This window comes from Ranitomeya variabilis, chromosome 2 (assembly GCF_051348905.1).
Source record: "Ranitomeya variabilis isolate aRanVar5 chromosome 2, aRanVar5.hap1, whole genome shotgun sequence".
In the NCBI taxonomy this organism is placed as follows: Eukaryota; Metazoa; Chordata; class Amphibia; order Anura; family Dendrobatidae; genus Ranitomeya; species Ranitomeya variabilis.
In genome coordinates, this window is record NC_135233.1 from 238,699,156 (window position 1) to 238,713,425 (window position 14,270).

At 49.0% G+C, this 14,270-nt stretch overlaps 1 protein-coding gene across 7 annotated transcripts in view; it reads left to right on the forward strand.

Moving 5' to 3' along the window:
• CCDC120 (coiled-coil domain containing 120) overlaps positions 1 to 10,033 on the forward strand; it is a 59,326-nt gene extending 49,293 nt beyond the window's left edge. For 5 of the 7 annotated variants that reach the window (XM_077284213.1, XM_077284208.1, XM_077284211.1 and 2 more), the window contains exons 3-11: positions 422 to 494; positions 2,126 to 2,259; positions 2,793 to 2,909; positions 4,324 to 4,591; positions 4,899 to 4,949; positions 5,027 to 5,189; positions 6,117 to 6,218; positions 6,567 to 7,445; positions 9,096 to 10,033. In XM_077284213.1, coding sequence (XP_077140328.1) covers positions 458 to 494; positions 2,126 to 2,259; positions 2,793 to 2,909; positions 4,324 to 4,591; positions 4,899 to 4,949; positions 5,027 to 5,189; positions 6,117 to 6,218; positions 6,567 to 7,445; positions 9,096 to 9,204 — 1,860 coding nt within the window. In that variant the 5' untranslated portion in view covers positions 422 to 457 and the 3' untranslated portion in view covers positions 9,205 to 10,033. The remainder of the gene's footprint in view (positions 1 to 421; positions 495 to 2,125; positions 2,260 to 2,792; positions 2,910 to 4,323; positions 4,592 to 4,898; positions 4,950 to 5,026; positions 5,190 to 6,116; positions 6,219 to 6,566; positions 7,446 to 9,095) is intronic. The other 2 variants (XM_077284214.1, XM_077284215.1) reach the window with 1 other exon arrangement.
• The last annotated feature ends 4,237 nt before the right edge of the window (positions 10,034 to 14,270 follow it).

Sequence of the window (14,270 nt, forward strand, 5' to 3'; positions counted from 1 at the left end):
GGCTTTTAGGAAAGACATCTGACTAGTGAATGTGATGTAGGAGCGAATCTTGGAGTTGTTGGATCTGCGTGTAATATGCCCTCCTTCCCATGTGCCTGTCCTGTGCCTTATCTGTGAAGCAGATGTCCTTGGAGTTGGTCTTCAGTTCCTGGCATTTGGTGTCCGCTGCAGGGAGGGGGAGGCCGGGACCTTCCTGGAGTTTATTGGTGGGGGGCTACACTTTTCCTCCCTTCCCCCATCGATCTCCTTTCTTTTCCCTTTTGCATTCATATTGGCCTTATTGACATGGCAGAAGCCCCCTCATTGATGCCTACACTGGAGAGCACGGTGCGGGGTGGAGGGTCTCCAGGGGCCGTTACGGAGTGCAGTGTGATGACTTGTTGCCGCTGATCATGTGCTTGGTGTCCCCTTATCTCCATAGGCTTCTCTCGGCGCTGGTAGGAGTTGCGGAGCGAACATGGAGGTGAAGGGTCCCTGTGGCATCTCCACGTCAGGTAAAATACCGTACGGTTATGTATCTGGTCACCTGCTTGGCTGATCAGGCCATTGATCTAATGTGCTGGGGGCCGCCAGACCGCAATGTGGTATCACTAGACAAAATTGTGATATCTGGTTCAATATGGCAGCGATTTGAAGTGGCGGGAATATGGAGAATCGCCAAACAGTGCAAGGGTCCCGGGCATCACTGATACAATGTAGTGCCCCCAGAGATGTCACTGCAGGGACGTCATATATGCACTAGATTCACAGGCACGTGGCCCACCCTAAAGCCTGATACCCCCAGATCCTCTGTCCGTGTAAACAGACAGTGTACCTCGTCTGAACACTGCAGGCGTGCTGTGCTGCTTGGCGTGCTGTGCTGCTTGGCGTGCTGTGCTGCTTGGCGTGCTGTGCTGCTTGGCGTGCTGTGCTGCTTGGCGTGCTGTGCTGCTTGGCGTGCTGTGCTGCTTGGCGTGCTGTGCTGCTTGGCGTGCTGTGCTGCTTGGCGTGCTGTGCTGCTTGGCGTGCTGTGCTGCTTGGCGTGCTGTGCTGCTTGGCTGCACTCGGAGACACAGACACGTGTGATTACAGCCCCACACACAGGTTTAGCGACACGGGTGTATTATGGGGATGGGCACGGTCACGTATATTGAGACCCAGGGCAGGGTAATAGAAGGGACTGAGCCGGGGAAGGGGAGGCTGCACCACCCACACGGGAAAGATTATACCTGCCCCTGCTGAATCCGCATAGACTGGAGAACCCAGATAATTGGGCACTGTTAAGTCCCCGCATACACAATAGATGGCTGGCGATCCTTGTATCTTCCACGTCATCTGTTGGGGGAGAGTCAGGAGGCCCCCATGCACATTACTGGTCACTGTATAGTACTTTGTGTATGGGGGCTATTAGGTGGTAATATTAGTGCACTATACACAGGTGCTTCTCACAAAATTAGAATATCATCACAAAGTTAATTTATTTCAGTTCTTCAATACAAAAAGTGAAACTCATATTATATAGTCCTTACAAACAGTGTGATCTATTTCACATGTTTATTTCTGTTGATGATGATGATGATTATGGCTTACAGCCAATGAAAACTCAAGTCATTATCTCAGTAAATTAGAATACTTTATACCACCAGCTTGAAAAATTATTTTAAAATCTGAAATGTTGGCCTACTGAAATGTATGTTCAGTAAATGCACTCAATACTTGGTCGGGGCTCCTTTTGCATCAATTACTGCATCAATGCGGCATGGCATGGAGGCGATCAGCCTGTGGCACTGCTGAGGGGTTATGGAAGCCCAGGTTGCTTTGATAGTAGCCTTCATCTCATCTGCATTGTTGGGTCTGGTGTCTCTCATCTTCCTCTTGACAATACCCCATAGATTCTCTATGGGGATAAAGTCAGGCGAGTTTGCTGGCCGATCAAGCACAGTGATACTGTTTGTAAACCAGGTATTGGTACTTTTTCTCTCTCTCAAGAAGGTTCCTGTGCTAAATTCTCGTAGACTTGAGGACCCTGTTGTTTGGGCACTGTGTTGCACCATTATGTACTACATGGCAGTATTATTAATGAACGGTTTGGTGGTTTTAATGATGGGATTCCAGTTATCCACTGATGTGTAGATGTTCTCTACAGGTGGGGCCCTGTTTGAGGCCTCCTCTAAGCAGAGAGCCCAATTGATCTCCGACCTCGGAGAGAAACAGCGAGATCTCCAAGAGTCTCTGCGTCAGAAGGTCCATGAGCTGCGGAGGCTGTGTCTGCAGGAGGCGGTGAGTATGACTGCTCCATTACTTCTGTGTGTAAAAGAAGAAGAAAATGGATAAGAATGTTAGGTTCTAGCTAATTAGGAAGACCATTCCCGGTCTCCAGCATGCGGGGAGGTGAGGACATGTGGCGGTCATCACTTCTGGGCCCTGCAGCTGTTGTGCCTGCACATAACATATGGAAAGGCCACCGCTGGAGATCAGTGAGACAAAGTAGGGATCATGGGGTCCAGACTTCCGATCAGTCGCGAGCAATCTTGAAATGGGTGATAACAGAGAACAACAGATAGCGCTCGTTTTCCCAGCATTTGGAGATAGATAGACTTGGAGCGGATTACAAGCCTTGTAAATGCACGTCATATACGGTGACTGTACGGAGTGGCACGGCGTGGTGGCTGAGTCCTGGCGCGCACAGCTCTGATCCCGGCCCCCGTCGGTGTGGCAATTAATGAGGCTTTACTGATTTATGCTGCATGAGCCATGAAGGGGGCAGTCAGTCCTGTCCTAACGTCTCACCCAGCACTGCTGTTTCCCCCCAGGAGCTGACGGGGCAGGTCCCCCCGGAGTACCCCTTGGAGTATGGCGAGAGACCCCCAGTCATCACAAGGAAGCAGAGAGCCTTTCGAGTGAGCGCCGCCACTGTAACCAGAGCAGAGGTGAGACGATGCAGACAACTTAGAGGTGGTCCCATAAAAAAACATCACCTGTCCACAGGATTGGTAAATGTGATTGCTGGGGTCCGGCTGCTGAGACCCCCATGGATCCCAAGAACAGGGCTTAACGCTTTCTGTGAATGGAGCCATAGTGAGCGTGTGCTATAGAGGATGAGAAGAAGTCACGTGTCCACTCCCTCCCCATTCACACAGGGGACTTTGGGACCTCCTTTGTCATGATCGGTGGGGGTGCCAGTGGTTGGACCTGCAGCAATTTTACAGTCCGCTTATCTTGTGAATAGGTCATGACTGTGGAAGGATTTCTGCATATCCCTTAAAGATGAATGTTGAATATATTGGTGACAATGATCTTGTTGAGTAATATTTCAACCTTTCTTGAAAAGCACTGCACTTCACCGCGCCAGTCTGCTAAATGTCGCGCACATGCTTCACTGTTCCGATGTCCCGCTCTGGCTTGTTCCAGCGATGTTGGCGCTGCTGTTCCTGGAGGGTGACATGGCTTGGGTCACGTGCCGGCTACAGGTCCTGAGTGGCCACTCGTCAGTTGCAGCCTTTACTATTTCGTCCACCCTGACTAAATATTGATGGACCACTGGCGCTGCAGCGGGCACGTGGCACATTAATGTCACATCACTTTCTGTGAACAGCGGCGCCTACGCCACTAGAACGGAGCCACAGCAGCAGGGGAGAATCCACTGTTATCTAAGCTGATTGTGCTGGGATGGACCAGTCGTGCACAACCCCTTTAGGTCCATAAATGCCACTAGCTGTTGGTGATACTGCGACATCACTGCCACTCGCATCATCGCTCAGCTGTAATGAAGAGTCTTTATTCCTGGTGACTGGAGAGCCTGACGCGACGTCATTTCCAGCAGAGATCCCAGACTCTGGCTGCATCTGAATGAACATGGCTCGCGTCCAGTGCAGTCAGGTGCAGCTTGTCCTTGGTGGATAACGCTGCGGGTGACCTTGGGGCTCGTTCCTGATAACGATGTTTGTCCTCTAAGGCATCTGAGAATTAGGAAGCAATTTCCCACTATTACCCCCAGTAATTATAGATGATGGGAGATAATGGAGGCGTGCGGAGTCATCAGCACCGTCTACTGGCAGTTTGTGGGATTACAACTATCACCATGTATACAACGATCCCTGGTGGGAATGAACAGGATGCTCCATGGGGTGGCATACACCCTTTTGTCCCCAAAAATGCTGTTGGTACTCCTCCACATATAATTTTTTGGATTGTTAGGACACTAAAAACATTAAGATCTGAATTCCAGCTGTTGAGACTACATTTCCCAGCATTCCATAGGGCCACACTCATTTCGATTTTTTTTTTTTTTGCAGCCTTACATGTTGTGCCTCATTAACATATTATGGGAATATTAACCCTTAGAGTAACCCGGATGCTCTCTGCCGGCAGGAGGTCCAGCTTGAGCGTTTGGAGAGGGACTTTGCTCTGCAGCTGCAGATGTCTGAGGCGGCCCGGAAGCTGAGCTTGGCAGCTGAGCAGAGCGCGGAGCTGACGCTGGAGCAGCGCAGGAAGCGCAGGCTGGTGTATCTGGATGCACTACGTAGACTGCAGGAGTTAGAGGAGCAGAGCAACAACCTGCGCAGGAAGCTGGGCTTGAGACCCACACACAGGGTGCCGCACAGTCTGCTGGGTGAGTTATTGCCGCCCTGGCACACTTATCTTATATGCCGCCCTCTCACGCTTATCTTATATGCCGCCCTGGCACGCTTGGCTTGTATGCCGCCCTGGCACGCTTGGCTTGTATGCCGCCCTGGCACGCTTGGCTTGGGTGCCGCCCTGGCACGCTTGGCTTGGGTGCCGCCCTGGCACGCTTGGCTTGTATGCCGCCCTGGCACGCTTGGCTTGTATGCCGCCCTGGCACGCTTGGCTCGGGTGCCGCCCTGGCACGCTTGGCTCGGGTGCCGCCCTATGATACTTTTTTGTTTTGTTTATTGCAGATGAAGCGTACCAATCCGAATGCAGCTCGTTATCGGAGAGTGCCAGCCACGGTGAGACCATCATGATTTATTAATGGGTTAATGAGAGCAATAGGGGGGCACTGCATAACTCTGCTGTTCTCCTAAAGATGACATCCTATCATCCACAATGCGACCGTCTCCTCCTCGATTGACTGAACACTCCCGAGCTGTCTCCAGCAGTCCGGAGAGAAGAGTCGGATGGAAAGCGTCACCTGTAGAGCTGTACTGTGAAGTCCACAACCGGCGCAACTCCATGGCGAGCGTGGCAAGGTGAGGCAGGACACCAGCGGGGCCGTCCACCTCCATCATTGGTACAGAAGGATCAAAGGCTATGGGGCTGCAGAGCGGCTTTGATCAGGGGACTTCGGTCTGCTACATGTGCAGCCCAGATGTGCCCTAGGGTTAACGCCATCCGGTCTAGCACTGTATGCTGTAGTCATGAAGGCTTTCATGTTGGTGCATGGCCTGAATAGCCGCCTTTAGACTGTGGTAAGTAGCCTGAGGGGGGGTTGCAATTATTTTCTGGATCTAATTGGTTGGTTCTAGCTGGCAATTTATTATGTTAACCAATGAAGCGCGATCCATGTTCATGTGGTTATGTTTGGTACTGCAGCTCAGCTACAGTCATGTGATGTGAATAGAACAACAAATGGCGGTTTGTAGAAGGAGCGCTAGCGGCCGTCCCAATGAGGAGGAAATAAGCGCGCAGGTCCCCGCAGCTCCAGCCGGATACCCCACAACGGGGGAGAAAGACTTGCAACAGGAACAGAATAGCCGGTCTCAGGAGCGCAGAAAGAGAACACAGACACCAGTTAGGGTAAAACCACAACGCAATATCCACCTGAAGAAGACGGCGCACGCCGTTGAAACGCGTTGTGGTTTTACTCTAACTGGTGTCTGTGTTCTCTTTCTGCGCTCCTGAGACCGGCTATTCTGTTCCTGTTGCATGTTATGTGACTAAGACAGAAGTGCAGTAACCGGCAGAGCCACATGTGTTACAGCAGCGCTGTGCTGGCTACTGCAGTGAAAGGGCTACAGGGTTGATTGTTAGGGGGTACCAGGCTCTGGACCCCCTCCAATAACACATGAATAACCAATGTCAGGTGCCGGAAGGACGGAGGGAGGGAGTAGTGTGCAGGAGGACGGGGCTGATTAGTTATACTTATACATTTAATAGGAGGCTTTTTTCACCTGTAGTCCCACTAGGTCGTTCCCTCGGAGTCTGTCCAGTCTAGAGGGCCGAAGTGTCCCCGCCACCCCCATTTTGAGCCGTAATGCCTGCAGCAGCTCTGCCCTAAGGTGGGTATATGTTTTTTTTGGGAGGGAGGGCTTTTGGTGAATGGATTCAGCTGAGCATACACGTTTTGACAAGTCCGGCCCATTTAACATCAGATATTTAGGAGGTGGGAGGACCAGGCTGTTGGATTTTAACATGCCTGATTTTCTGGGAAAGTAAGTAATTAGAGGCTTTTGGTAGCAGCTTGCTCCCCTTTGACTATTCAGAACACATGCACACTCAGATGAGCGGAGTATGCATGTGTACCAGAGGTCAGGCCACAGCTACCTAATGTGTACCTCCAGCTTTGAGTAATGACTCCAGCTCTTTTGGGGGCACGTTCTCCTGCCAATCACTTCTCCTTCTTCCAGGTCAGACGGCTCAGGACTTTCTCAGAGACAGTGGACTGGGAGTCAGGACTCTCAGGTGGGCTTCTCCAGTGATCGCCCAAATATCCATTCCACACGGAGCCGTCGCAGTAACAGCTCGGAAGCTTTGATTGAGAGACCACCTCCTACAGAGACCCAGGGAAAACCGTCCTTCAAAAGTTCTGAAGCTCTAAGTGAGCGCCCACAGCCTGGCGTGGCGCCCTCGCATCACCAGCAACGGGGGGCAAGATCTCCTGATCCCCGGACACCTAACGCCAATCCTCGGCTTCCTTATGAAGATATTTTGCTGGATTATTACATGGAACGACAGCAGCAACAGCAGCAGCGAGGGTGGGTGGAACCGGATGGTCACTGGTGGGTAGAACCCGAAGCTCCTTGGTGGGCAGATCCAGACGGCACCAGCCATTACTCGCGTCGGGATGGTTATTATGAGGGGTATCCAGGAAGTCCTGCCCTGAGGAGCCGCGCTGAAACTCAACAGCGCAGGAATGTAGGCCGCAACAAGTCTTGTGGCCCCCATTTGACTGATACATCACACTTTCAGCAGCCTTGGCACTCTGATGGCTTCCAACAACGCCCTGCGGCTCAGGTTTCCCATCCGGGTCCGCGATCTCGAAGCCAACCGCGCGCTCCGCCACCTGAGACTATGGAGAGGAATGTGCATAAAGCTTTGGCCCTGGAGGGACTTCGGGACTGGTACCTTCGCAATTCAGCTGCCCCGGCTGGAGTGCAAAGGGGCCCTATCCCCCCGCACATGCAGTATCCGAGATACTATCGGCCCGGATACCACGATGGACACTATCAGGCTGGATCCCCTCTTCCACACTCCATCAGTTTCACTGGGGCCCCAATGCATGGCAGGTATGAGATTCTGTACTAGCAGCCGCCTCCTGCCGCGCTCAGACTCCTCTCTGGTCCGCCCGGCTCTGATTTCACACTAGAGTTTTATTACACTACAGCTTCTATAATATTATATTCTGCACTTCTTTTTTTTTTTTAATCTGTCCAGACCAAACGTGTTTCACATATAATGTTATGCCAGTCTTTCTATCGGGCTCTCCGGTATTGCAGCTTCTGGCATCATGCTTGCACTCATTTGAGTGTTTTTCTTGGTTACGTGGGTGTAAGGCAGACTGCTGTGTCGGCGCTCTGATCTCTCAGGAGGGACAGACTCCTCTGCACAGGGCGAATCCTACAGGGACCTGATTGTCTGCAATGGCTGTGCGCTCGAAAGCTGCAATACCGAAGGATCTGTATGTAAAAACTGCACCGTCCTAAAAGACGGAACATGTATGCATAAAAATAACTGCACTGATAAGTCCATCTCTGAATGCATTGTACAGTTTTTATATAGGTGTAATCTGTATATAAAGATAGGTCAGTTTGTAAACATATCATGTATTGCACTGATCCCGAGTTACATACTCCAGAGCTGCACTCACTATTCTGCTGGTGCAGACACTGTGTATATACATTACATTACTGATCCTGTACTGATCCTGTATTATACTCCAGAGCTGCACTCACTATTCTGCTGGTGCAGTCACTGTGTACATAAATTACATTACTGATCCTGAGTTACATCCTGTATTATACCCCAGAGCTGCACTCACTATTCTGCTGGTGCAGTCACTGAGTACATACATTACATTACTTATACTGTGTTACATCCAGAGCTTCAATCAATATTCTGCTGATGATAATCATTAGAACAAGGCTTTGTGCCGACTCTGTACATGCTAGGAGATATCCGCTCTGAAACTTGCAGAATAGTGAGTGCAGCTCTGGAGTATAATAACTTAAGATCAGGAATGCAATGTATTTAGATGCAAACTGACCTTTTTATGTAGATTAATTTTTATGAAAACTGTACAGTGTATGATGTGAACTCAGAATATCTGGATAATGTTTTAGGAGCTTAAACAATCGGCGACTGAGAATATTCTCTCGGGCTGCTCATTACCGGCAGCGTCTGTCAGCACTTTGGTGGGATTTACACCTTGATCTTTATAGTAACATTATATCTGAATATTTATATATTTTTGGTCCTCTTTATTCTTTCCATTTTTGCTTTGGGACACCGACCCTGTAAAGTGTAGCTCCACCTTGTGCTCCGGGTATACAGGGACCAAGTGCTAGTATACTTCCAATATTGGGGGTCTTCGGAGATTTATTGGTGGTCGCTCAGCTTCCCCAATGTGGGGCTACACTTTCTCTTCTTAGATATTGTGAGCTGCTTTGTATATTTCTAATGCTTTGTTTCTGCTTTCCCCTTTTTTTTTTTTCTGCCCTACATCCATCTTGCTCCACCCTACACATTACATAACCTCCCATGACACTGGCATATTACGCTGACTCCATGGTACAACAACTTTTTATCCGACTTTTTCATATTCTTATTTTTTTTTCTTTTTCTCTTCATTTCAAACAAACGCCACACCTACGGTTTACAAAAAAACACCCCTTTCTTTCTTCACTTTCCCCCCCATCTATCACCGGCTACTTCCCCAGACACTTTTCAGAGTACGTTGATGAAGATTTGTACAACCCGTCCTCTGCGATCACCCGGACGCAAGGACAGCGGTCGGCGGAGGGCACGCCGCCTGGAACTTTAGTCTGACACTGGAACCCAAACCATAATGGACCCAACTGATTCTTCAGTACGGAGCCTCCTACTCCACCAAATGAAGAGCGATCTTCCAAGAAAGAGATGCCCGCATTCCTCCACCATCTAAGGAGTAGGACGCGGTAGGAACTGTCGGTCAACAGGCTCTTATCTCCTTCGTCACCTCTAGTGCAATAAGTACCCCCTCGATTTTGCACCTATTTGGGCAGACAGAGGTTAATTTGCTGCAAAGGGGACACGTCTCTATATGTTTTTGTTTTTTATGGCCAAGTAACCACTCTGGAGAATGAAGTTCCTCCCTGGCGGGGGTGTATCCTATGTCTAACGTCTTTGTCCAGGTCGGTTATTATGTGTTCTGTACATTCGCTGATGTCCGTCTCCCGTAGTGAAGAGAGAAGATGATTCCTATGGACGCTCTAATGATGCCGCCACTTATCTCGCTAGGAGCTGTGACCTTCAAGAGGATGTAGCAGAGCTCGGCGGGGGTCTACTGCTACGTCAGCGCTCCGAGACCCCCCTTACTGTATATTGCTGTCTTCTCAATGAATGTTATTAGTAGAGACACTGGAGAACTATTAGGGGGGTTGGGGGGTTTGCCCCTTGGATGGACAGGGGCCGAGCTGGACTCGCTGCCTCTGATTGATGGGAATTATGGCAAGAAAAAAAAAATCTGCGGACTTTGTAATAATGTGATTGCTTTTAACTGTTACTAACACTGAGATGTGACTGGATAACACTGTGCAATATGTACAAACTGAAAATTTTATTGGGTCGGTGGGACCTTAATTTGTTATTGGTTGGGACAGTTTAACAATAAATGGTTAAAAAAAAAACAAACAAATAAAATGGCATTTGTCATTCTTGGTTTATATAGGATCTCATCTAGGTTTCAGCAGTTCGCCCCCACCAGGCGCTAATGTAGTCGTGGTGGAGAGAAGCTGTTACCCGGCGTGTGCAGCAGAGCTGTGGAGTCAATATGCAATGGACCCACTCCTAAATAATGATACACTAGATGCAGGAGTACAGTGCACGATGGGCTGTAAGTGCTTCCATAATAATTTGGGAAAGTTATGAAATCTACTATTAATTGTCTAAGGGTCACTTCCGTCTGTCTGTCTTTCTGTCACGGAAATCCCAAGTCGCTGATTGGTCGCGGCAAAACAGCCACGACCAATCAGCGACGGGCACAGTCAGGCAGCAAAATGGCTGCTCTTTACTCCCCGCAGTCAGTGCCCGCTCCATAATCCCCCTTCAGTCAGCGCTCACACAGGGTTAATGGCATCGTTAACGGACTGCGTTATGCCGCGGTGTAACGCACTCCGTTGACGCTGCTATTAACCCTGTGTGACCAACTTTTTACTATTGATGCTGCCTATGCAGCATCAATAGTAAAAAGATCTATTGTTAAAAATAATAATAATAAAAAAAAAAAAAAAAGTTATATACTCACCCTCCGTCGGCCCCTTGGATCCAGAACACTGTCTCGCTACTCCGCTACATCATCATCTCGCGAGACCGCAATGCACTCTTGGGACCAGAGCACGCAAGGAGCATCGGTAAATGCTTCGCCTGGATCCGGGGGCCAACGGAAGGCAAGTATATCACTATTTTTTATTTTAATTCTTTTTTTTAACAGGGATATGATGCCCACATTGCTATATACTACGTGGGCTGTGCAATACGCTACGTGGGCTGTGCAATACGCTACGTGGGCTGTGCAATACGCTACATGGGCTGTGCAATACGCTACGTGGGCTGTGCAATACGCTACGTGGGCTGTGCAATACGCTACGTGGGCTGTGCAATACGCTACGTGGGCTGTGCAGTACGCTACGTGGGCTGTGCAGTACGCTACGTGGGCTGTTACTACGTAGCTGTGCTTTATACTACGTGGCCGGCCGCGAACAATCAGCGACAGGCACTGTCCGGCCGCGAATTGGCGCAGGATTTGAACCACGCTTCGCTAATTGGTTGCTGTTGGCCGAATCCTGTGTATTCAATGTATTATTCTAAAATCTTCATAAATAATCTACATACATATTCTAGAATACCCAATGCGTTAGAATCGGGATATATATATGTGTCTAAGAGTTTTTCTGTCTGTCTGTCTGTCCTGGAAATCCCGCGTCTCTGATTGGTCGAGGCCGCCAGGCCTCGACCAATCAGCGACGGGCATAGCATGGCGACGATGATGTCATAATGGAAATCCCGCGTCTCTGATTGGTCGAGGCCGCCAGGCCTCGACCAATCAGCGACAGGCACAGTATCGACGTAGATGTCATAATGGTTGCCATGGCGACGATGGTGTCATAAAGGTATACTACGGGGACATGCATATTCTAGAATACCCGATGCGTTAGAATCGGGCCACAATCTAGTATATATATATGTGTCCTATAATTTTCTGCGCTGTTCCTGATCTAAGGATCTTGGCTCTTAGCTGAGATGAATCTGTGCTGCACTTTATGTACATGCTCAGTAGTGACCAGTGCTGTGGGGTCGGAGTCAGGGAAATTGAGGAGTCGGAGGTTTAGCTTACCGACTCCACAGACTTGTTGTTTAGTGCTGCTCCTTACAACTCCGTGAGGTAGATAAATTCAATGTAGCTGCTTTTGAAGGCTGTTACATTCTGTATTATACCCCAGAGCTGCACTCACTATTCTGCTGGTGCAGTCACTGTGTACAGTCATGGCCAAAATTTTTGAGAATGACACCAAAATTATATTTTCACATGATCTGCTGCCCTCTGGTTTTTATTAGTGTTTGTCTGATGTTTATATCACATACAGAAATATAATTGCAATCATATTATGAGTACCAATAGGTTATATTGACAGTTAGAATGAGTTAATGCAGCAAGTCAATATTTGCAGTGTTGACCCTTCTTCTTCAAGACCTCTGCAATTCTCCCTGGCATGCTCTCAATCAACTTCTGGACCAAATCCTGACTGATAGCAGTCCATTCTTGCATAATCCATTCTTGCATTTTGCCTGAATTTGTTGGTTTTTGTTTGTCCACCCGTCTCTTGATGATTGACCACAAGTTCTCAATGGGATTAAGATCTGGGGAGTTTCCAGGCCATGGACCCAAAATCTCTGTTTTGTTCCATGAGCCATTTAGTTATCACCTTTGCTTTATGGCAAGGTGCTCCATCATGCTGGAAAAGGCATTGTTGGGCGCCAAACTGCTCTTGGACGGTTGGGAGAAGTTGCTCTTGGAGGACATTCTGGTACCATTCTTTATTCATGGCTGTGTTTTTAGGCAAGACTGTGAGTGAGCCGATTCCCTTGGCTGAGAAGCAACCCCACACATAAATGGTTTCAGGATGCTTTACAGTTGGCATGAGACAAGACTGGTGGTAGCGCTCACCTCTTCTCCGAATAAGCTGTTTTCCAGATGTCCCAAACAATCGAAAAGGGGATTCATCAGAGAAAATGACTTTGCCCCAGTCCTCAGCAGTCCACTCCCTGTACCATTTGCAGAATATCAGTCGGTCCCTGATGTTTTTTCTGGAGAGAAGTGGCTTCTTTGCTGCCCTCCTTTAAACAAGGCCTTGCTCAAAGTGTCTCCGCCTCACAGTGCGTGCAGAAGCACTCACACCAGCCTGCTGCCATTCCTGAGCAAGCTCGGCACTGCTGGTAGTCCGATCCCGCAGCTGAAACAGTTCTAAAGGTACCGTCACACTAGGCGATATCGCCAGCGATCCGTGACGTTGCAGCGACCTGGATAGCGATATCGCTGTATTTGACACGCAGCAGCGATCTGGATCCCGCTGTGAAATTGCTGGTCGCTGCTAGAAGGTCTGCACATTATTTGGTCGCTAGGTCGCCGTGTATCGCCGTGTTTGACAGCAAAAGCAAGGATACCAGCGATATTTTACACTGGTAACCAGGGTAAACATCGGGTTACTAAGCGCAGGGCCGCGCTTAGTAACCCGATGTTTACCCTGGTTACCAGCGTAAAAGTTAAAAAAACAAACAGCACATACTCACCAGCGCGTCCCCCAGCCTCTGCTTCCTGACACTTACTGAGCGCCGGCCCTAAACTGAAAGTGAAAGCACAGCGGTGACGTCACCGCTGTGCTGTTAGGGCCGGAGCTCAGTCAGTGTCAGGAAGCAGAGGCTGGGGGACGCGCTGGTGAGTATGTGCTGTTTGTTTTTTTAACTTTTACGCTGGTAACCAGGGTAAACATCGGGTTACTAAACGCGGCCCTGCGCTTAGCAACCCGATGTTTACCCTGGTTACCCGGGGGCCTCGGCATCGTTGGTCGCTGGAGAGCGGTCTGTGTGACAGCTCTCCAGCGACCAAACAGCGACGCTGCAGCGATCGGCATCGCTGTCGCTATCGCTGCAGCGTCGCTTAATGTGACGGTACCTTAAGATACAGTCCTGGCGCTTGCTGGTCTTTCTTGGGCGCCCTGGAGCCTTTTTGACAACAATGGAAGCTCTCTCCTTGAAGTTCTTGATGATGCGATAGATTGTTGACTGAGGTGCAATCTTTGTAGCTGCGATACTCTTCCCTGTTAGGCCATTTTTGTGCAGTGCAATGATGGCTGCACGTGTTTCTTTAGAGATAACCATGGTTAGCTGAAGAGAAACAATGATACCAAGCACCAGCCTCCTTTTAAAGTGTCCAGTGATGTCATTCTTACTTAATCATGACTGATTGATCGCCAGCCTGTCCTCATCAACACCCACACCTGTGTTACTGGATCAATCACTAAAACGATGTTAGCTGCTCCTTTTAAGGCAGGACTGCAATGATGTTGAAATGTGTTTTGGGGGTTAAAGTTCATTTTCTGGGCAAATATTGACTTTGCAAGTACAGTAATTGCTGTTAAGCTGATCACTCTGACATTCAGGAGTATATGCAAATTGCAATTAGAAAAAATGAAGCAGTAGACTTTGGAAAAATTAATTTCTCATTCTCAAAATTTTTGTCCATGACTGTACATACATTACTGATCCTGAGTTACATCCTGTATTATACCCCAGAGCTGCACTCACTATTCTGCTGGTGCAGTCACTGTGTACATACATTACATTACTGATCCTGAGTT